The sequence below is a fragment of the Macrobrachium rosenbergii genome, chromosome 53 (genome assembly GCF_040412425.1).
Source record: "Macrobrachium rosenbergii isolate ZJJX-2024 chromosome 53, ASM4041242v1, whole genome shotgun sequence".
Taxonomy (NCBI): domain Eukaryota; kingdom Metazoa; phylum Arthropoda; class Malacostraca; order Decapoda; family Palaemonidae; genus Macrobrachium; species Macrobrachium rosenbergii.
Window position 1 is genome coordinate 6,134,047 of NC_089793.1, and position 24,141 is coordinate 6,158,187.

Below are 24,141 nucleotides of genomic sequence, written 5' to 3' on the forward strand. Positions count from 1 at the left end.
TTAAAGGTACTGAGTTATGGCGTTCATAAGCCCATCAGATTGAGGGACTTAGGTATATATGTATGGAAAAATCACTGATGGAAAAAAATAAAAAAATAAAAAAGAAGTCTCCAGGACCAAAGTTTCTGAATATAGGAGGAAGAAGATTAACACCGATTGAGCGGTAGTGTTTGATGGCACCATTATGTATGTATGTATGCGTGTGTCTGTATGTATGTATACAAACATGCGCACACACCCATATATATACAGTATATATATATATATGTATATATATATATATATATATATATATATATATATATATATATATAATATTACATGTATATATGTACATATATACATATATATGCGCATGTGTTTGTACGTGACAGAGGTCGACGTGCTACTAATCAGTAGTATGAAGCCTTGTTAAATAATACACACACTATATACATACATACATACATGCATACAATTTCACATTTATATATATACACATATACATACTAACTGTATGCATGTATGAATGTATCTATGTATATAGTGAAGCCTCGTTAAATAATACACATAATACTATAGACATATATACAGTACCATACATTTATACAATTTTACATTTATATATAAATATATATATATATATATATATATATATATATATATATTATATATATATATACGTAACTGTATGTATATAACGTGCATTCACACAACTAAGCAAGATTGATCAGAAGTTGTTGGACCTCTCTCTCTCTCTCTCTCTCTCTCTCTCTCTCTCTCTCTCTCTCTCTCTCTCTCACACACACAGGGGTGTGTCATTCCCGTCTCTCATGCACGAGTTTTCACGAGTTTCCGATATCAAGGGCCCTCCAATCGAACACTTCAGGTACTCCGTCAATAAAATCCTCCCGCGGCGTCGCCTCCTTTCGCTTTCTTCTTCCTCAGAGAGACGGGGAGAGAGAGAGAGACATCTGCTTTCCGTGTCATTTTTTTTTTATTTTTGTTTTTCATGCTGTGGCGTTCATACCCTATGTCCTGTCACCTTATCAATATTATATATATATATATATATTTATATATACTTATATATATATATATATATATATATATATATATATATAGAGAGAGAGAGAAGAGAGAGAGAGAGAAGTACATATATACCTTCATATCATAATATATATAATATATATATATATATATATAGATAGATATTAGCTATACATATTTATATATAATAAGTTGCATATGTTCATATATATATAAAGTAAATAAATATATACATAGTATACATATATACTATATGTATATATGTATGTATACATATACATATATAGATCTATTACATCTGTATATGTATATAAAAACATACATATATACTGCTCGGAAAGCTATGCTATTTATAACAACAGCATAGGCAGTCTTGGCCAATATCCACGCTGCAGCTGAAACGGAATATTCCTCATAATTAATCAAGCCAAACAAACTGTCCATCACGAGAAGACAGACAGACATTAACCAAATTAACCAAATGGAAAGACTTCATCTATTCCACTGAAAGAGTAAACACGTCATCGCCACGTCCTCAAAAAATGTCAAATATTTGCCCTCCAGTGTTACGAAGAATTCGCATCAATTATTCTTCAATATTTTTATGGTTAGACAAACTGCTACACAAAAATTCAGCTCAGGAGGCTGACGTATAAACTTCAAAGGCATTTTACTTGGTATAGACCGAAGCTTGAAATTTGGGGACGTGTCTGCAAAAATGTTAAATGTCTGTCTCCCAATGTTATTTGGCATTAGTACCAATTATTCTTGATGTTGATTACGAATATTTTTATGATTTTCCTTTCTCCTGAACTGAAATTCAGCCAAAAAGTCTGATGTATAAACTTCAAATGCTTTACTTGGTATGGATGGGAGCTTGAAATTTGAGGATACTGCCCTAAAACTAGAGCCTAGGGGGAAATTTGGAGACAGTCCCAGAACTAGCGGCTAAGGGAAAATTTGGGGATATAGCCCCAACACTGAGAGCCGAAGGGAAAATTTGGGGATATAGCCCCAACACTGAGAGCCTAAGGGAAAATTTGGGGATATAGCCCTAGCATTGAGAGTCTAAGGGAAAATTTGGGGATATATCCCTAGCACTGAGGGCCTGAAAATTTGGATATAGCCCTAGCACTGACAGCCCTAAAACTGAATCTTTATAAGAGGCACAACAATATTCAAGCTACGTACATTTCCTGAGAAAAAGGTCCCAGCAGGTGATTAGCCTAGTAGGGAAAGTAATTTTCAACATAGTAGAATACCTTGTAAAAAACAGTATGGGATGGTGAGATATATATATATATATATATATATATATATATATATATATATATATATATATATATATATATATATATATATATATATATATATATATATATATATATATATATATATATGTATACTTGTGTGGGATTACATGGATATATACTGTAGATGCACCTACGTGCCCCATTGTCAATAAACGCAGAGCTAGCCACAATCACTACTCTACTGGACTCTCTCATTCTCTCCACAGAACCAAACCACCCTGGGGGACCTACTCGAGAAACATGTAGACGCCGGTGGGTTCGAGGGCGCGGCTGATCCCCTTCCAGGACTTGGCGATGTTAAACTTCTGACGGGCGTTGAGGGGCAGGCGAGGGTCAGGGGGCGGGGGGGCCGGGGGTTCGTTGAGGTCCTTCTCCTTCTTCCCCAGGTCTTGGTCCCTGGACAGAGCCCTGGACAGTTTGCATCCCATGGCCCTTGGCTTCGCCTGGGAGAAGGAGGAGAGCGAGTGCCGTGTCGCCGCGCCTTTTCATGAGCCGACAGCGGGATCACCTCATGGAAAGGCAAAGGACGCCGCCGCCCGGATGCGAGAGGGACGTCCCAGGTCGGAGCGAAGGACGACTCCCTGTCCCTCACATCCTTCGGGAGTTTTTTCTAACCCGCTGCGAGGGAGGATTTTATGCGCTCTCTCTCTCTCTCTCTCTCTCTCTCTCTCTCTCTCTCTCTCTCTCTCTCTCTCTCTCTCCTCCTCCTCCTAGCCCGCTCTCCTCTCCTTTCCTCTCTCTCCTCTAGAAAGAAAATAAGGGGAAACTATGACCGGAGGCACAACAAACCGTTTTCTTCGGCAAACTCGGCACTCCCTCCTTTTATTTTCAATCGCGAGAATAAGTCAGAAGTCACTGTAAGGGTTTTTTTTTTTTTTTTTAAAGGCTACGTCTTTTTTTCCGGGTTAGGGCAAAACACGAGGCACGTCAAGCCTGGACGTGAGAGGGGAAAAGAGAGAGAGAGCCAGGTGCGTTGAGTGAGCGAGAGAAGGTGGGTCGGACACGGAGACTGCACGATCCTACTGTCACGCAGTCTAGTGATAAACTGGAGCAAAGCAGAATGGAGGAGGAGGAGGAGGAGGAGGAGATGGTGGTGGTGGTGGTGGAGGACGAGGAGGATGGGGAGGAGGAGGAGGGAGAGCTGGAAGAGGTTGGAGAAAGAGGGCTGTTGCGCCCGACGCGTTTTCCAGGCTCGCTGGAAATCTGGAAATCCATTGCCATCCCTCCTTTCTCAAAGGCGACGTAACACTTACGCCTCCTTGTAGTATTTCTTTAGCGAACCATCTTTCAACGTTGTTCTCCCACTCATATACGAACACCTGCATTGCTGCAAGTTTTATTGCTGCAAGTTTTATTTATGGAAGTGGAGAAACTAATATCGAGTTATTGGTCTTCCCTTTCCTTCCGCCGCTCTAAATCTTCCGCGAACCATACTGGGAAACTTTCCTTTAACTTATACGCTGTAAAAAAAAAAAAAAAAAAAACCTGCTTTTCACGCATGCCCCAGCAATTTTCTTTCGACCCTCCTCCAAGGGCACCTGCGAGGTGCTTACTTCAGAACATGTGTGATGCTTTCGTGTCTTCCACTCCTTCAAAAACATCTGTGCTGCTGCGCGTACTTGGAAACACCTGCATTGGTTTCATACGCTCTTACTTGCGTACGTACGAAGGATAACAAATGTTTTGGCTGTTGTGGCGCATCTGCTAATCGAACAAGTTGTTAACAACTATATAAAAATTTATCTGATGATGAAAGTGACGTCACAACGAGAACACCCGGAAGATACAACTCACCCAAACAGCTGTCACGAACAACATGGGGCAAAAAAAAAAAAAAAAAAATTTGAGGAGGAAGAAAAGGGAGGGGAGGGAAGGGAGGGGATGGCCTTGCAGACCCAAAAAAACGAACCATCTGAACACTGTCACAGTGAATTTTATTTCCGAAGAGAAGACGTAGATCAAACCGTATTAACAAAACGTCAGGAGTCACGTGATCATGAGTAATGTTTTTCTTATAATTTTAATTTTGTATAATGAAATATATTTTATGTATAGGAAATATATTCTATGTAAATATATAGTGGCTTTAGTATAACAAGACTTGCAGAAACCTCAGTTAACATTTTAATTGTGATGACGCTAAAAATTTATATCGTAAATTGAGGAAATCTGCTTTTCTGATAGACGAGAGCTACTATATTTACAAAAAAAAAATTATTTTTAAAATACAGTAATTGAAATAAACTACACAAGAGTAACCTATAATAAGGTTATGTCTTCAGACATGGGTAATTGCTATACAAAATAATTATTATGTAGAAGAAAAAATGCAGCAAATGGATTTTCTATCGTGAGAATAAGGTTCTTCCCAGCAACTTTGAATGCAGCTCTCGAAACGATGCTAATTTTACTTATTTCTCGTACATATCCGGGGAAACTTAGGACAGAAATATATCAAGTTTCCTTAGGTTTTCCTAAATTTTACCAAATTTTTCATTTGACAACGCAAAAGATCCTAGTACGTTCAGTTGTATAAATTTAGCATTCTCTCTCTCTCTCTCTCTCATTTTTCATCTAACATGAAATATCACAGTACGCTCTGCTGTAAATTTCGCGCTCTCTCTCTCTCTCTCTCTCTCTCTCTCTAACCCCCATTTTTCATCTGAAAATACGAAATATCCTAGTACCTTCAGTTGCAAATTTAACTCTCACTCTCTCTCTCTCTCTCTCTTTCCATTAATGTGAAACGATTCCCACCTGGAGATAATATGTGTGGGTTGCATGTTTGCATAAATTGCATAAACCCTCTTTCATTTGCATGCATGCACTCCTGCGTGTTTTGCCATGTTTAAGAATATACGTAAATGAATCCCTTGTATTGATTATGGCTTCAGGCAGTGGTTCAGTGGTATTATAGATAATACTGATAATACTGCAGCGGTAATTAAAATAACAACAAAAACATCATAAAAACTGATAAAATCAGACGTTGATGAGATGAAACCAATTTGGAAGCGGTCACTGCTTGGATGGGTGACCGCCCTCGCAAGCATTTCACTCGGCCAATAACCTTCGCAAAAATAATGCTACTTGAAATATTAGGAAAACTGGGTGATCATAATTACTCCTCAAGTTATTCAGTAATTAATTGATCATATTACATATCACCGATAACAAAACAAGCAAATACAAGCTTAAACGCAAGAAACCGTTAATGAATTAAAGTGCTTTTGCATTTCTCAAGGAAATAGCAAGCAAAATAATCCAATTATCTTTTCCTCGGCGAACCCCATCAATAATGAATTATTACCGGGCTCGGTCTCGCTATAATTAGCTGATAAGCTATCAGGTTTCCCTAATTAAACTTTCGTCAAACTCCGCGCATGCTGTTGTATTCAATATTCGAGTTCCCTATGCTTAGCTGAGATAATAATAATAATAATAATAATAATAATAATAATAATAATAATAATAGGTCCTTTATTTAAATCACGTTTTCATTTTTTGACTGTTGAAATATATATAACAAAAGCAGGACTAATAATAATAATAATAATAATAATAATAATAATAATAATAATAATAATAATAATAATAATAACAACAAAGTCCTCTACTACACCCAATCACGTTTTCATTTTTGACTGTTGACAATATATATAACTAAAAGCAGGACTAGGATAATAATAATAATAATAATAATAATAATAATAATAATAATAATAATAATATGGACTCTACTACCCAATCACGTTTTCATTTTGACTGTTGACAATATATATAACTAAACTGGACTAGGATATAATAATAATAATAATAATAATAATAATAATAATAATAATAATAATAATAATAATAATAAAATAAAGTAAAATAATAATAATAATAATAATAATAATAATAATAATAATAATAAAGTCCCTTGCTACACCCAATCACGTTTTCATTTTTGTCTGTTGACCATATATAGGAACTAGGCAGGACTAGGATAATAATAATAATAATAATAATAATAATAATAATAATAATAATAATAATAATAATAATAAAATAAAGTAAAATAATAATAATAATGCCTACAGTGAACTTCGGCACTACCCCCACCATGGGGCCTGGAAAATTGTGCATTTTTTTGAAAAATACAATAGACCTATGCTCACTAGTTTCCCTGCAAACCTACTAGCACACGACAAATGGAACAAACTGCTTAACGTCCCTGGCTTAGGTAATTAACTAGCCACAAGAAGGCGAGGATAAAGGAACTCATTAAGGAAATGAAGAAAACACGAATTCAACTAAGACAGGCAAATGAGGACCCATCCTATGATCCTACAAAGGACGGACAGGACAAATAGGATGCGTAATGTAGGCCTAACGTATCCTAGCTTTGTTGTGAAAGGCACAGCAGGTCTGAATGCCCATGAATATTTATTACACATTATCATATATATTCATATGTATGTATGCATTCCGTGCAAACTGATCATATATGTGTACGTTGAGCTAAATCTGTAACTCACTGCACATACAGGTAGCCTACGCGTATCAATCAAAGTATTGCTAACACACACACATATGTATATATTATACACATGCATATATATACATATACATGTATAAAAATAAAATAAAAATAGGTAAAAATCAACAAAACAGAAGAAAAAATTAAATTAAATAAGAATAAATAAAAAATACAATAAGAAAGGAAAAATAAAATTTTAAATAAATTAATGAAAAATGAAATATAACATATACATATATACACATACACACACACACACACACACACACACACATATATATATATATATATATATATATATATATATATAATTAATATATATATACATACACACACACACACACACACACACACACATATATATATATATATATATATATATATATATATATATATATATATATATATATATATATAATTTATATACATATATATAAAGTAGACAAACAGACAGATAGACAGATACATGCATGCGATGAAATTCAATTCATGCCTTCGAGGACACGAAGTAACCAATTGATTCCGTTTGAAAAACTGATACATTTTTTCTAATGTTTTTCCTTAATTAAACAGAATTCAGAAGTTGCCTCCGACAGCATGAAACTATTTCCCTATTTTGACGACTGCCACAGAAGATGCAGTGATCATTTTAATTGACAGTATTAAATGAAACAGCGAGAGGAAATTAAAGTAACAAGTTTTTGCTCACTAGAAACGCGAAGAGGAACTGAATGATTAAATGTATAAATGCAATGACGAGACGAAACTGTTTCTAGTCTGCTCATAATAATAATAATAATAATAATAATAATAATAATAATAATAATAATAATAATAATAATAATAATAATAACATAATAATAATAATAATATAATAATAATAATAATACTAAATTATAATAAATACAGCAAAAAAAGTTAAGTACACCTTAGCTTAACCAGACCACTGAGCTGATTAACAGCTCTCCTAGGGCTGGCCCGAAGGTTAAATTTACATTACGTGGCTAAGAACTGGTGGTTACTAGCAACGGGACCTACAACATTGGAATCAGGACCACATTATAGCGGGAGATAATTTCTATCACCAGAAATAAATTCCACTAATTCTTCATTGGCCGGGCGGAGACTCGAACGCGGGCCCAGCAGAGTGTTATCGAGAACTATACCGACCCGTCCAACGAGGAACTGATAAATACAGCAGAAAAAACATCGACTGTATCAATGATAATACAAAAATGAAGAAAATAACAATAATAATTATATTAAGACGGCGAAAAATAAAAAAAAAAAGTTTACAAAATTAACGATGACAACGAAAGTAAAAAATAACAATACTATTAACACGACAAAAACAGCAATAACAACAACTGCAGCAACGTACAATAGCAATAACCAAATACCAAAAACGACAAAAACAACAACAATTATAACAACAAGGTAGTCGCCCACTATCAAGAAATTCCACAGTGGCCAAAATATAAAGGCCACTTTGGTCCAACACATTACTAGACTCGCGGAATCCACTTGAATATAATTTCTTAATTTTGTACGGTGGTTCTTTCAGGAGAGAGGGGGATGACGCGGAGGGGGGAGGCGGAAGGGGGAGGTGGTTGGGGGTGAGAATAAACCACGGTTTAAAATCCAACATGGTTTAAAATGCAACGTGTTTATTGCTACGCTTGGTACTTTTTGAAAAAAAATTATGCAAATGGGTCCTTTCTGGGCAGAATAATTTATGGAGAAGGCATTTCTCTCTCTCTCTCTCTCTCTCTCTCTCTCTCTCTCTCTCTCTCTCTCTCTCTCTCTCTCTCTCTCTCTCTCTCCTTGAAATATTTTTCAAAGGAATCCTGTTCCATGAAATAAAAAATTAGAATCTCTCTCCTCTCTCTCTCCCTGTCTCTTTCTCTCTGATTGAAATATTTTGAAACCTCCTCTCTCTCTCTCTCTCTCTCTGTCTCTCTCTCTCTCCTTTAAAATATTTATACTAAATCTGTCTGTCTGTCTCATGACAGTAAATATTTGCAATCTCTCTCTCTCTCCCCTTTAAAGTGATATTTATACTAAATCTGTCTGGCTCATGACAGTAAATATTTGCAATCTCTCTCTCTCTCTCTCTCTCTCTCTCTCTCTCTCTCTCTCTCTCTCTCCTTTAAACGATATTTAGCCTATACTAAATCTCTGTCTGTCTCATGACAGTGAATATCTGCAATCTCTCTCTCTCTCTCTCTCTCTCTCTCTCTCTCTCTCTCTCTCTCTCTCTCTCTCTCTCTCTCTCTCTCCTAAACACCCCTTACTTGAAAGTGACCTACGTTACAATCTTTTTTTTTTCCATTGAACCCATCTTTAGGGAAAGGAAATTTTTGATGAAGGTGAAAGCGTGGAAAAAATTCTCTCTCTCGTTCCCTCTATCTCTCTCTCTCTCTCCCCTTAATAGCCCTTGGCGCCATAGGTTAGAATCCTTTCTTCTTTTTTACCAGCCATTCGAAAAGAAAACTTCTGATAAAGATGAAAGTATGAAAAAATAAAAGCAAAAAAAAAAAAGAGGAGGCACCCTGTCTTTGACCCGAGAGTAGAAGTGGAAAGATGGGATGATACGGTCTCTCTCTCTCTCTCTCTCTCTCTCTAATATATATATATATATATATATATATATATATATATATATATATATATATATATATATATATATATATATATACACATACATAAATATATGTATATATATAATGTATATATAAATACATATATATATTTATATATATACTATATATATATATACATACATGCATACATACACATATATACATAGACAGCCCCAAAGGACAAACAAGAACCAAAATCCTGCAAGAAATATCCTTCTTTTTGACGCACGTGGCTGGTTGATTTTAGACTAACCTGGCCTTATGCCAGGGCGGGTCCTTGCCATAGGACGGCCGGGAAGTGAGGCAAGGCGTTATTGGTGGGTATAACAGGCCTGTTGTGGCTCTCTGGACTCGACCAACCGAGATTCTGACGTACAGAAACATACGCTCTGCAATTAGTAATATTTTTATGCTTTTTGCTGTTTAAGCTTTCATCTGCATCAGTTTTGTTTTCAACAGGAAAAAGACTAATAAAAATAGTTCTCTTCCTCAAGGGCTTATGGAGAGAGAGAGAGAGAGAGAGAGAGAGAGAGAGAAGGCACATCATCCACTTTTTCCACTCCCACTTTCACGCCAATGGTAGGCTACCGTTTTTTGCCCCCTTTTTTTCATACTTTCGCATTTATCAGAGTTTTCTTTTCGAATGATGGGTCTAATAAAAAAAAAGGGGGTGGGGGGATTCTAACCCATTCCGCTAAGGGCTATTAAGGGGGAACAGAAAGAGGGACATTTTTTTCTCGCTTTTGCCTTTATGAAAAGTTTTCCAATTCAAAGATGGGTCCACTGGTAAAAAGCGATTATAGCGTAGGTCACTTTCAGGTATAGGGCATTAAGGTGGGAGAGAGAGAGAGAGAGAGAGAGAGAGAGAGACAAAGTCGAGAGATTCATCTGATACGGACTGTGAGAGACTGCAACAGAAACAGAGTGTCAATGTCATTGGACCCACAGAGGACTACAGAGAGAGAAGAAGAAGAAGAAGAGAGAGAAACCAGTGACTGTTGGCATTTCTGCAATGAATCATCCTGAGAGAGAGAGAGAGAGAGAGAGAGAGAGAGAGCAGTCATTGTCGTGATATCTGTTACGTACTACCGAGTTCATTGTCAATGTCTGTACGTACTACCGAGAGAGGACTACCATGAGAGAGAGAGAGAGCAGTCATTGTCCATATCTGTTACGTACTACCGTCCAATCAAATGTGATTTCTGCTAAGGAATATAGTGAGAGAAACAAATAAAAACCTACAGTCCACAATCAACTTATTGCCTATTACCTCCTTTTTCCTCCTTTCATCACTGAAGGTCTTTGAAGTTCTCTTATGTCCAACATTCACAGACTCCCAAGGGAAAGATTATCGCAACGAGCGCATAAAAAAGGTGGAGTAAACATGCCATTAATGCCCATTAATTACTCACTCTCTCTCTCTCTCTCTCTCTCTCTCTCTCTCTCTCTCTCTCTCTCTCTCTCTCTCTCTCTTTTACTTAGAGAAAAAGTCGAGATTTTCTTGACGAAGAGAATGAACTGATTCTGAGACGCATATAGGTGAAATCTCTCTCTCTCTCTCTCTCTCTCTCTCTCTCTCTCTCTCTCTCTCTCTCTCTCTCCAATAATTAAAAGTTTCAACTTTGAAAGCAGATTGAAAAGAACGTTCCGATACATTTTCATTCCAATCAGGACAAAACAAGACTGCTAGGTTGATCAAGTTACCCACTTGGCGTCACAGCATTAAAGGTCATCGACTACATGATTAAGAGGTCTCCTGCGTTCCAATATTCATGATATTTCCTCGACCGGAGGCGGCGGGGAGAGAGAGAGAGAGAGAGAGAGAGAAGAGAGAGAGAGAGAGAGAGATTTTGGGACGTTATTAAACCTGATATTATTAGAACAGGTAATGATGTTGCTATTGTTAGAATGATACATTCAGTGGGATGGATAAAGCGTATTCTCTCTCTCTCTCTCTCTCTCTCTCTCTCTCTCTCTCTCTCTCTCTCTCTCTCTCTCTCTCTCTCTCTCTCTCTCAAACACAAATTACATTTTTTCAACATTAATTTGTCTCCCAATACAGTGAGTGGAACGCCCCAGGGATGAGCTGCTTAGGAGTAAAACTTCCGCACCATTAAGCGTTTTATATGGTAACTACAAGTGAGGTAATTTTACTTACTTAGGCTTTGCATGTATAAGGAGTGGCTCCAGGATGAACTGCTTAGGCACAGAGCTTCCCCAATGTTAGGAGCTTGATATAACTACAAATGAGGCTAAATTAATTATATATACTTTACATATATATATATATATATATATATATATATATATATATATATATATAGTGTGTGTGTGTGTGTGTGTAGTATACTATTTATATATGTATATATATATATATATATATATATATATATATATATATATATATATATATATATATTTATATGTATATATACATACTGTATACATATGTACGTCTGGGCGCGCGTTAGATGGATATCTATGTACAAATGTGTACCTACATTAATACAAAACTGCGCATGCGCTCATATCAAGAATTACGTAATGAGAACAGCCACTAGCTACTGAAACTCTAATAAAAACTACCGTTAACATATAACACCAAAAATAATTAGCAACAAACCCCGAAGAAAACCACTGCATAAAATAATATTTTCCTGCTAACATAATTTCTACAAATAAATGTTTTATTTTTTTTTATTTGTGATCAATCAAGAATGGACTATGCTTGTACTGATCAGATAAATGCATACATCTCAAAAGAGCCTGACTCTTTAATAATCTAACCACTGATTTTGTCTTTCTTCATATTCAAATTGTCTTTCTCCATATTCAAACTTTCTCCATATTTAAATTGTTTTTATATATAAACTGTCTTTCTCCATATCTAAATTGTCTTCCTCCATATCTAAATTGTCTTTCTCCATATAAAAATTGCCTTTCTCCATATATAAATTGTCTTTCTCCATATTTAAATTGTTTTTATATATAAATTGTCTTTCTTCATATTTAAATTGTCTTTCTCTATATTTAAATTGTCTTTCTCCGTATTTAAATTGTCTTTCTCCATATATAAAATGTCTTTCTCCATACATAAATTGTCTTTCTCCATACATAAACTGCATTTCTCCATATCTAAATTGTCTGTCCTTCTTCATATTTAAATTGTCTTTCTCCATAATTAAATTGTTTCTCCATAATAAATTCTTTCTCCATATTTAAATTGTCTTTCTCCATACACACAAACTGTCTTTCTCCATAACTAAATTTCTTTCTCCATATATAAATTGTCTTTCTCCATATATAAATTGTTTTTTATATATAAATTGTCTTTCTCCATATGTAAATTGACTTTCTCCATATATAAACTGCCTTTCTCCATGTATGAATTGTCTTTCTCCATATATAAATTGCCTTTCTCCATATCTAAATCTTCTTTCTCCATATTTAAATCAAGTCTTGCATCAAACGAGAAAACCAGAGGCAACGCCCCCACACTACAATGTCCTCCACTGAATATAAATCCTGAAAATAAATCCCCAGTATAAATCCCGATTCACATCGACAAAGGAGAAAGAAAAATCCCATCCAAATTGAAAGAGAATCCCATTACGTGACGCCACAATGGTTAATGCAATGAAAAGACAAAGTTTCATTCATCACCGTGGAAATAGCAGTTTTTTTTTTTTTTTGCCTCAGCCATTCATTATTCATTTGATGAAATATTGTCGATGCCTTCAGGGCGATATTTCAAACTTCATGAAAAAAGAGTGATAAATTAGGGTCTCTGTTCATTTTAGGAAATACTACAATCATTTCTCAAGGGAAAACTTGATGGTTGGGCTACGGTAACGGTAATCTATACTAAACAGTGATTGTAATTTATTATCAAAAGTAACTGGAACTTATACTGAACAGCAACGGTAATCTATACTAAACAGTGGTTGTAGTTTATTATCAAAAGTAACTGGAACTTATACTAAGCAGTAACTGGAACTTATACTTAACAGTAACTGCAGTTTATACTAAACAGTGATTGTAATTTATTATCAAAAGTAACTGAAACTTATACTAAGCATAACTGGAACTTATACTGAACAGTAACGGTAATTTATACTAAACAGTGATTGTAATTTATTATCAAAAGTAACTGGAACTTATACTAAGCAGTAACTGTAATTTACACTAAACAGTAACTGTAATTTACCCTAAACAGTGATTGTAATTTATTCTCAAAAGTAACTGGAACTTATACTAAGCAGTAACTGTAATTTATACTAAACAGTAACTGTAATTTACACTAAACAGTGATTGTAATTTATTCTCAAAAGTAACTGGAACTTATACCAAGCAGTAACGGTAATTTATACTAAGCAGTGATTGTAATTTATTCTCAAAGGTAACTGAACTTATACTAAACAGCAGTTGCTATTTATACTAAACAGAGATTATAATTTATTCTCAAAAGTAACTGTAATTTATACTAAAACGTAACTGTAATTTATACTAAACAGTGATTGTAATTTATTCTCAAAAGTAACTGGAACTTATACTGAGCAGTAACGGCAATTTATACTAAACAGTAACGGTAATCTACAATAAACAGTGATTGTAATTTATTCTCAAAAGTAACTGGAACTTATATTAGACAGTAACTGTAATTTATACTAAACATTAAATATAATTTATACCAAACAGTGATTGTAATTTATTCTCAAAATAACTGGAACTTATACTGAACAGTATCTGTAATTTATACTAAACAATGATTGTAATTTATTCTCAAAAGTAACTGGAACTTATACTAAGCAGTAATTGTAATTTACACTAAACAGTGATTGTAATTAGTTCTCAAAAGTAACTGGAACTTATACTAAACAGTAACTGTAATTTATACTGAACAGTTAATGTAATTTATTATAAATAGTAACTGTAATTTACCCTAAACAGTGATTGTAATTCATTCTCAAAAGTAACTGGAACTTATACTAAACAGTAACTGTAATTTATACTAAAAAGTAACTGTAATTTATACTAAACAGTGATTGTAATTTATTCTCAAAAATAACTGGAACTTATACTAAACAGTAAGTGTAATTTATACTAAACAGTGATTGTAATTTATTCTCAAAAGCAACTGGAAATTTTACTGAACAGCAACTGTAATTAACACTAAACAATGACCGTAATTTATTCTCAAAAGTAACTGGAACTTATACTAAACAGTAACTGTAATTTATACTAAACAGTGGCTGTAATTTAAGATAAACAGTAACTGCAATTTATACTAAACAGTAAATGTAATATATTCTAAACAGTAACTGTCATTTATAATAAAACAAACAAATATATTTTTGTACATGCTTTCAAACAACTTTTATATTTATCCTGAAACCCTTACAACTCAGAGCACAAGACTGAAACTATTTAAGTATTTATTCCCATAATCACAATGAATGACTCTTTTCCTTCATTCAGCCTTAACCAAAACTAAAGCATAAACAGCCTGAACAACAATGCTTACTAAAGACTTTCTAAAGGTGTCTACCGAAACGTAACTGGAGTCGCAACGATTATTTTCATCGACTCAGAGTTGATGATATAAGTTAGGCTGTGGAATCTTCGCTAAAGTTACTGAATAGCCTTTGTGAAAGCCTATGGAAGCAGAATTTGGAAACCATGATGGGACTGCTTAGCCGATTCTACTCTATGGAAGTAAAATCTGGTGGTCGAATGTGGAAGAAAAAATGAAAATTTGCATGTGGGTCATGGAAACCTGAAAGCATGAGATGCTTTAGGAATAAGACGTTGCTCTGACCAGAACGGATTAAAACTAGAACTCTGAGAGACGATGAATGTGTGTGTGTTCAAGTAATTTGCATGTGCTTACAGAACGTACAGATTAAGCTAAATATAAGGTGATAATCTAGAAATCTTTAGTAGGAGGAGAGAAACCATCCTTTGTCGGGGTAGGTGTCTTATTGGCAGAAAGCAATTAACAGAAAAAAAGAGAAATCTTAACCAACTTCGAAGTGCCCAAGGAAATCGCAAAAAATTCAGTCTCCAAAAGTAAAAAAAAAAATCTAAAAAAGGCACACAAACTAAAAGTTAAGTATATCTTAGTTTAACCAGACCACTGAGCTGATTAACAGCTCTCCTAGGGCTGGCCCGAAGGATTAGATTTATTTATGGCCTAATTCTGAATATGGATTGAAACAACAGATAGCCTAAGACTAATGTCACAGGGAGCCTAATCCTGAACATGACAAGAAAAACAGGTAGCCTAGCCTAGCCATGATTCTGGATATGGACAGTAAAAACACGTAGCCTGATCCTGGATATGGACAGAAAAGCAGGTAGCCTAGCCTAATTCTTGATAAGAACAGAAAAACGCGCAGCCTGATCATGATATACAGAAAAACTAGTAGCCTAACCCTAATTCTTTAAGGGCAGAAAAACATGTAGCCTACCCTGAATTAATTCTCAATATGAAGAGAAAAAACATGTGGGCTGGGCCTATTATCTGAGAACATAAAAAAAAAATACGCTACCATGAATAACGAGGGAAAAACATTGCTCTGAATGCGGTCATTGTTAAAATGCTACATAAAATAGCACAGAAATATGCCATTCTTAATTTGGCTGCATGAATACCCGGCCAATTTTCAATTCATGCAAAATATGAAAAATAAACAAATATCGGCAGCTGGACATTAAAAATTTCAGTCTGAATACAACCATACAAAGAACTGGTCATTATACAAGCGGCCACGACATAAAGCCAGCCAGCTTTAAATAAAGCAAGGACCTTCCCACCCGCACAAACGATCACATAAAAAGTTACTTGGAATGTAGAAACATGATAAAATCGGTAGCTTTGTAAACGTCAATTGGAAACAGAGAAAAATAGGTTATTGGGAATAAGTTACATGTAAAACAGGCAGTCAAACGACGCTAAAATCGACAGCTTACGACACACACACACACACACACACAAATGAACAGACATTTATAGAGCATAAAGATAAACTATGAATATGGCAGCACCAAAAATTAGTGTCTATAGGGATATGGCCACATGAAAAACAATTAATACTCGATAAGGCTATACGGAAACCGAGTACCAATGCTTGGAAAAGCTATAAGACGGTCAAGTAATTTTGCTTCAGAAACCCATGAAATTACCAATACTGCTGACTGCAATTTACAATTAACTGTCTCGCGAACCGTAAAGATATTCGTTGTTCATATTGGTAAAAATCACCCGGCAAAAACGACCAAAATCAACGGAATTACCTTAAATTTTATGATTAAATCTCGGATACCAGAACGTCATTATCGGGGACTAGTTTCCCGAGCGGATATCCGGTGTTATAAGGCTCATTCGTTGTAAGGAGTCCTTGGGGTTTCTTGGGCCAGAGGTGGTTTTTTCTTAATGTGATTCCTTGAGTATTTTCGAAAAATGTAAGTAATTTGAATAATTATACTATATATACGTCGTACTCTAAATTTAAATAAATACGTTGTATTTTTTCGGTCGCCCTAAGGAATTAAAAAAAAAAAGCGTGAAGTCCCGGTTGCACACTTTGGAGTATTAAAACTTCCTTAATTAAATATCAAACCCAATGCGTTTATTTATGATATAATTTAACTTTTACAAAAATCCCACCGATATGAGGCATATAGCTTAGTCCTAGTATATTAGTCTAACAGGAAACAACTTTACCTCTAGGGCATATAGGCCTAAGGTCAGGTTAAGGATAATATGGGATAGGCCTTAGGTCACCATTTTTATTTCAAGATGGTTTTCATCTCAATAATTCAATAAAATCTCAATATGAAGTGTGGGGAAATATGAACACAAAATCAATACCGTATATAATCCCTAGCCTAGGTTACGCCGTATTGAAACGAACTTATTGATGGGACCAGAAAATGAACTCACTATGCTAGATTACGACAAATTCAAATTCAAAACGAAGCCATAAACCCTAAACCTAAGCTACTGCAATATAAACAAAATTTACCATATCCTAAACTAACCTACAGTACTGCAATGTAAACAAGATTCACCATATCCTAAACTAATCTGCTGCAATACAAACAAGATTTACCACATCCTAAACTAACTTGTTGCAATATAAACACGACTTCCTATACCATACAAGTATAAACAAGATTTAGCATGACCTAAACTAACACAGTGCAACATAAACAAGATTTACCTTACTAGTTAACTGGGCTAGGCTAGGAGTTAATCCGTAAGGCCATGTATACTAGGTTTACGTAGTCTACAGGCAAAAGATTTTCGAATTTTCAATACTAGACAACGAAGACCATATTTGTAAATAATAAATGACGATTATATACGTAAAACCAAAACAGAACTTACCTTAAAACTATGACGTATTGTCTACGAATTTCTACTTCGTAAACGTCACCTCTTTGGGAGTCTGTGACGATCTTCATCTTCATTGGCAGTAATACGGTACATATTCGAAGCACTAAATAATAATTAGCATTAATTAGCAACGGTGTCCAAATATAACACAGCCAGAAGAAGCACTGCCGCAGGGAAGGAAACGAACACGACGAAAAACAGTGACAGGACAAAAACACTGTACAAGCGGTGGAGGTCGTTAGTCAGCCAGGCAATGGAGGGTATGAAACCACTTACTCTTCACCACCATTTTTACAAATGAACGTTGCTTCGTTACACTTGTGAAACATATCTCAAAACTCTTTTATTTCAGCAGGAATTTTGCTTTATAAACTAAAGGATTTAGTTTTCATTCTTGGGTGTTGTGGTAATTATAATCAACCAAGTTATATACTGCATCGGTGTGATTTAACGTGGCTGTGGCTATGTGGTAACAGTCTGTCTCGTTGGCTTACTTCCAGTTTATGTTAAAAATTCCATTTGTTTACAACCAGATTATTTAAATTTAATTCAGTATATGTGGCGAACAGTAGTTGATTTTTATTACAGAAATAATGCCGTTGAGTATTTAATGCCTAAATAGATTCGTTTTCAGGTCAGTGAAGATATTCGGTTTAATAAAACACTCTCCTAATTAAAATAGTAAAAGTCTCTCTCTCTCTCTCTCTCTCTCTCTCTCTCTCTCTCTCTCTCTCTCTCTCTCTCTCTCTCTCTCTCTCTGTCACCTGCAGTTCAGTGATCGGCATCCTATCATTGCAACAGGCAGTAGATATCAAGGTTATTCCTTTACGCCATTACCATATAACTGATAGGGCTTTTACCAGATTGCGCTATCGTGTGTGTGTGAGGTTGTCCACAATAATATATAGGTATTAACCCGACATGTATCTACCTAAGCATCACCTCGGAGGTGCTAGCAGCTAGTACAACATGGCCGAGAGAGAGAGAGAGTTGTCTCCAACTACAATGACTATACGTTATTACAAAAGCTGGTAATCACGATGTTTGGTGAGGCTTTTTTGAAAGATAGTAGTATGTTTTGTAAAAGAGAGAGAGAGAAAATGGGTGTCCGAAAAGTGCCATTGTGTTTAAAAGGTACGGTATTGAGAATGATGCGAAAATCATTCTTTTACCGCAGTTGTCAATAAATGCCGTGTCTTTCATGTTGTGACCAGCAACCTTCGCTGTTTTCCGACACAACCAGCTATGCGCCTTGCCTGCCTCAGGCATCAACTCTCTCTCTCTCTCTCTCTCTCTCTCTGATATTGTAGTCTGTGGACGTTCCGTTTTTAACAGAAATTTTGCGGGTTAATCAGATGACGAAGCAGATTTGGTAAAATAAATTTGTTTTATAATGAACTAGGTTCATTATTCAGGGAAAGGTGCTCAAGTTAGTCGTTTAAATATAATTACTTGTATATGGTGAAATACCCTGTAATTTTGGCTGTAATTAAATAATCAGTGAATGTTTATTTGGATGGATTATTCTCTCAGTAAAACCAAGGTTACTGCGATTGTGTGATTATTATAGGTGCAATTTTAAACATTAGTCTCTCTCTCTCTTTCTCTCTCTCTCTCTCTCTCTCTCTATCAATCATTTTTCTCTTCTCTCTCTCTCTCTCTCTCTCTCTCTTTCTAAAAGTGTCAATATATCAATCATTTTAAACTTGAGTCTCTCTCTCTCTCTCTCTCTCTCTCTCTTTGTGATATAAAGTATCAATATATCAATCTTTTTAAACAGAGTCTCTCTCTCTCTCTCTCTCTCTCTCTCTCTCTCTCTCTCTCTCTCTCTCTCTCTCTCTTTGTGAATATAAAATGTCAATATATCGATCACTCTGTGTTACTTTAAACTTACAAACATTTTATTCAGATAAATCACTTGAATGATTTTATGAGCCAAAATAACTACTGAAATGAAACAAAATCTTTAATCTATATAACGATGCATTTAATGGATTCGCACAGAGAGAGAGAGAAGAGAGAAAGAAAAATGAAGAAACCAGGTAAAACTAAAAGGAGAAAAACGTGGAAAACTCGATGAACGGGGAGGAAGAGAGAAAGAAAGGATATTAAAAATGATGGAACATTATTAGGGAAGCAGGAGGAAGAGGCGGTCAGGTTAATTGGCAATGATTTAAAAGGCTTGTATAAAAAAAAGCGGAATAGAAACTTCGAAAATCCATTACCCAACGGTCGAGAAAGAACATGAGCTGTTTATGTGAACTTTTAATGTGTTTTGGCGTGATGTGGTGGGAAAGGTTTATTGTGTAGTGCATTAAGCTAATTTCATTAAAATCAGAGAAAATTTTTATTTAGGTTGCCCTTCGACCATGAAATTAGGTCAAGGTAAACCAGAAGGCGTTATCACATAAAGAGACACATTGATAAAAATGACAGATTTGACATTTAATTTGACTATATATATATATATATATATATATATATATATATATATATATATATATATATATATCGGTCTAAAATTGGATTCATGAGAGCTGTAATCATATTTTATGAGCCGGGGAAAACTAGATTACGGACCACACCTGGGATCGTGGGGTATAATTATAAAAAAGGTATATATTGCCGGTAAAATAGCATCGAACTAATTACTTTTCCTGCATTACCAAATGTTTTAACTTTTAAAAATTTTATTTGCTGCATAATAGGAATTTTTAGTATTTGTAATTGTGATATTGTAATTAATTAATCATCTGTTTGATTAGATGGGCTATGTAGTTAGGCAGTGAAGTAAATCTCTCTTAGTAATATATATATATATATATATATATATATATATATATATATATATATATATATATATATAAGAAAGCGAGATTTAGTTCACCTAACTACATTAACTATCAAGCAAATGATTAGTATCATACTAACACACACACACACACACACACACATATATATATATATATATATATATATATATACATATAGAAGATATATATATATAGAAGAGAGAGAGAGAGAGAGAGAGAAGAGAAATTCACTTAATATTTTCAACAGGAAGCCTAGGCTTATAAATGGTTTTATACATGAATTGACATTCCACGGAAGCCTTAGGAAATGTTTCTTGGAATCTTGTTAGAGTTTCGAAAAAAATATCGAATTTGTTAAAGGATTCTTCACATTCGGAAGACTTCTTGAGTTTATTTTTATTTTTTTTTAACTTAATGGCGGTAGGCTATAGCTTCCTCTAGCAGAAGTCGAAATAGATTACTTGAAATAGCTACCCTCAAGAGGTGAAACACGTTGCTAGATACAGCTTCCTAGAACAGGAAGTGAAATAGATTGCTTGCTATACATAGCTTTCCCCATCAGAAGCTGAAATACGTTGCTTGTTTGAGCTTTCTTAAGTAAGAGATGAAAGCTATTTGATATAGCGTTCGTAACCACGAAGTGAAATACATTGCTTGATATAGCTCTCCTTATCAGAAGCAGAAATGAACTGCATGAAGTAGCTTTTTAGTACGAGGTGAAATAAAATACTTGATGCAGCTTCCAACAGCAGGAGGAATCCGCCCTTCGTAGCTGTAGCAAGCAGGTCGTTTAAATCAAGGTAACCGAGTTACAACAGTTAATCAATCCTCGTATGAAGTCATTGTTGACATCGATGGTGTGCCAGATGTAAGATAACATTACACTGCATTCAAGAGCGATAGATCTATAGGTCTATACAAAGGGCAGGTGTACAATGGTTGGTTCTACCTAGTTTAACATAGTGGATTGTCAGTTAGAAGCGTCAGTGATATTCAAATTTGAACTTCGTTTTAATCCATTTGTGAACTCTGTGAATAAACGACGTTGAATTCACCCTCTAAATTCTAAAACGTAACTGACAGCCAATGCATTAAACAGCAAATAGTCAGTTGAGCGTCCATGTTATTGTTTAAGGACGAAAGAGAAAAAAAAAAGATTCATCAATATAAATGCAAAGCATAATCCCCGTTATTGTTCCGGATGCAATAACTAGGTCACAGAAAAATCACGCCAGATACCCCCTGACTTTTAAATTTGGTTTCTATAGATCATCAAACATGCACCAGCTGAGTGTTTAAACAACGCGTAGTGTTTGGCAAAACTCGTGATACGTTAAAAATTGGTGCTGGCGAACATTGAATCCTCAAACATTTTTCCATCATGGTGATACATAACAAAACCATCAGAAATTTACGGTAAATCTGAGGTTAGTCATACAAAATTCTATTGCAATATCCCTTCCTGAAAGGTTTAGTTTAGGAGAGAGAGAGAGAGAGATACAAAGCAACTACTGCACTATTCCCTTTTGGGAGAGAGAGAGAGAGAATACAAAACAATTGTGACGTTACAGTATGTTCGGCGACGTGAACCATAGTGTACTGTACCCATGCATTTCACACTGTATGGCGTTGCCTAGTTTTATAATGAGACACTGAAAAGTACACCGCTGTTTTGCTGTAAACAATAAACAGTACGACCAACATATGTTTAAGAAAAGTGTTTGCTAAACTGTGCAGTAGCCCCCTCCCCCCTACCCAGGGACTGGTAGTCACATCCACCACCTGCCACAGGAGTACTAGCGAATAGCTTACGGTACAGTAGGTCATTTGTTAACAATTCAGTTAGGCGTTAGCGTTAGGAAGATCCTCAATAGTGTCGTGTGTGTATGTGCATTTTTTTTTTTTTGGACAAGACGTTCCTTATACCCAGCGGTTCTTTAAGGTGAATATAGCCTATGAGATTTAGCTTGATTGGTGTATGTATATCAGGATGACAATGATATTACCATGTTTATACCCATGTAATAGGAACACTGAAGGAATGATATTAGGTGGCTTTGCATCAATTAAAATCGTAGCTTGCAATGTAACGAATGTCTTGGTACAAAGCTTAAGTGACCCACACTATTACAGTAAAGCTTCCTTTACTGTATTGCTTTACTGAGAAGTCATCCTTACCTGGTATTTGTGTAGAAGTCTATGACCTAAACTGGGATCATTTGTTAGTTCAAAAACGGAATAAAATTATAACTAACCTTAAGGTAACTGAGTTTCCATGACTCTTGGAGATAGTACTAAACCAGTTCTTGTCTACTGGGATGTTGTTTATTTAGTTATATATATTTTTTTCTGTAAGTAAACGTTGATCCATTGTCTGTTAATGAATGTCTCCCTCAGCTAGGCCTATGTCATTCGTTTGCTGTTAATGTTTGCTATTAAATATTCTTATTTTTTTTTATGTACATTTAATTCGTGTTTTGTAGCAATCATTTTACATTCACAGTACTCACTGATTCCTTTGTTAGGAATACGGCTTGACTGACATGAAAAAAATCAAATTAAATATAATATACCCTTCCTTCTTTGTGGCTCACCTTTGCATTGAAGGGGATTACGTGAATAATCCCGAGGGGATTATTGATGGAAATGCCAATACGTTCGCTGAGGATTTAAGTTCGGAATATTCATATCGAGATCAGGAGGGTCGTTGAAAGACAGAGGGTTGGTCTTATGCGGCATTTTTTCTGTGTTGCATAATTTGATGGAAGAGCAAGTTATTGGGTTTTATGCTTGGAAGATTTACTTTTGTTTTAGGAATATGGATACGATTTCCTCTATGGCGTCAATGTGTTTATGTACATACACACACACACATTCATATATATATATATATATATATATATATATATATATATATATATATATATATATGTGTGTGTGTGTGTGTGTGTGTGTGTGTGTGTGTGTGTGTGTGAGAGAGAGAGAGAGAGAGAAGAGAGATGCAATGTGTTTTGTTTCATATATTTCAATTATAAATGTAACACTAATTGTGTTAGCAATTTGGAGCATTCTGATGCTTAACTCACCAAGCGAGTGTTTACACAGGGTGACAAAAAGAGAAACGTGATTAATTAACCTAGCCTAATTGGTTTTTTCCCCTAAATTGCTACTTATAAAATCAATAGCATTTTTACATCATTAGTGGGGCTCTGTTGTGGAAGGCAACTGGGGCCTCAGCTGCTATTTACAGTGATGAGTTCTTTCGTCACGGCTTCTCTAGGCCTATGGGTCTAGGCCTACTTGAACGGTTGTGGAGTTGATAAAGACTGGGAGAGTAGACACCTGTTTTTAGGTATACTTGTCATTACTGTTATTATTAATATATTCTATTCTTAGTAGTACTAATTCGTTCATTTTTCTA

The 24,141-nt window shown here is 35.0% G+C and overlaps 1 protein-coding gene across 2 annotated transcripts in view; it reads right to left on the reverse strand.

Moving 5' to 3' along the window:
- The window catches only part of LOC136834232 (neuroglobin-like), a 330,415-nt gene extending 312,026 nt beyond the window's left edge, over positions 1-18,389 (reverse strand). Inside the window, exon 1 of one of the 2 annotated variants that reach the window (XM_067096574.1) lies at positions 17,899-18,389. In XM_067096574.1, coding sequence (XP_066952675.1) covers positions 17,899-17,981 — 83 coding nt within the window. In that variant the 5' untranslated portion in view covers positions 17,982-18,389. Of the gene's footprint in view, positions 1-2,573; positions 3,390-17,898 lie in introns of those variants that run through there. The other variant, XM_067096573.1, reaches the window with a different exon arrangement.
- Positions 18,390-24,141: the final 5,752 nt, after the last annotated feature.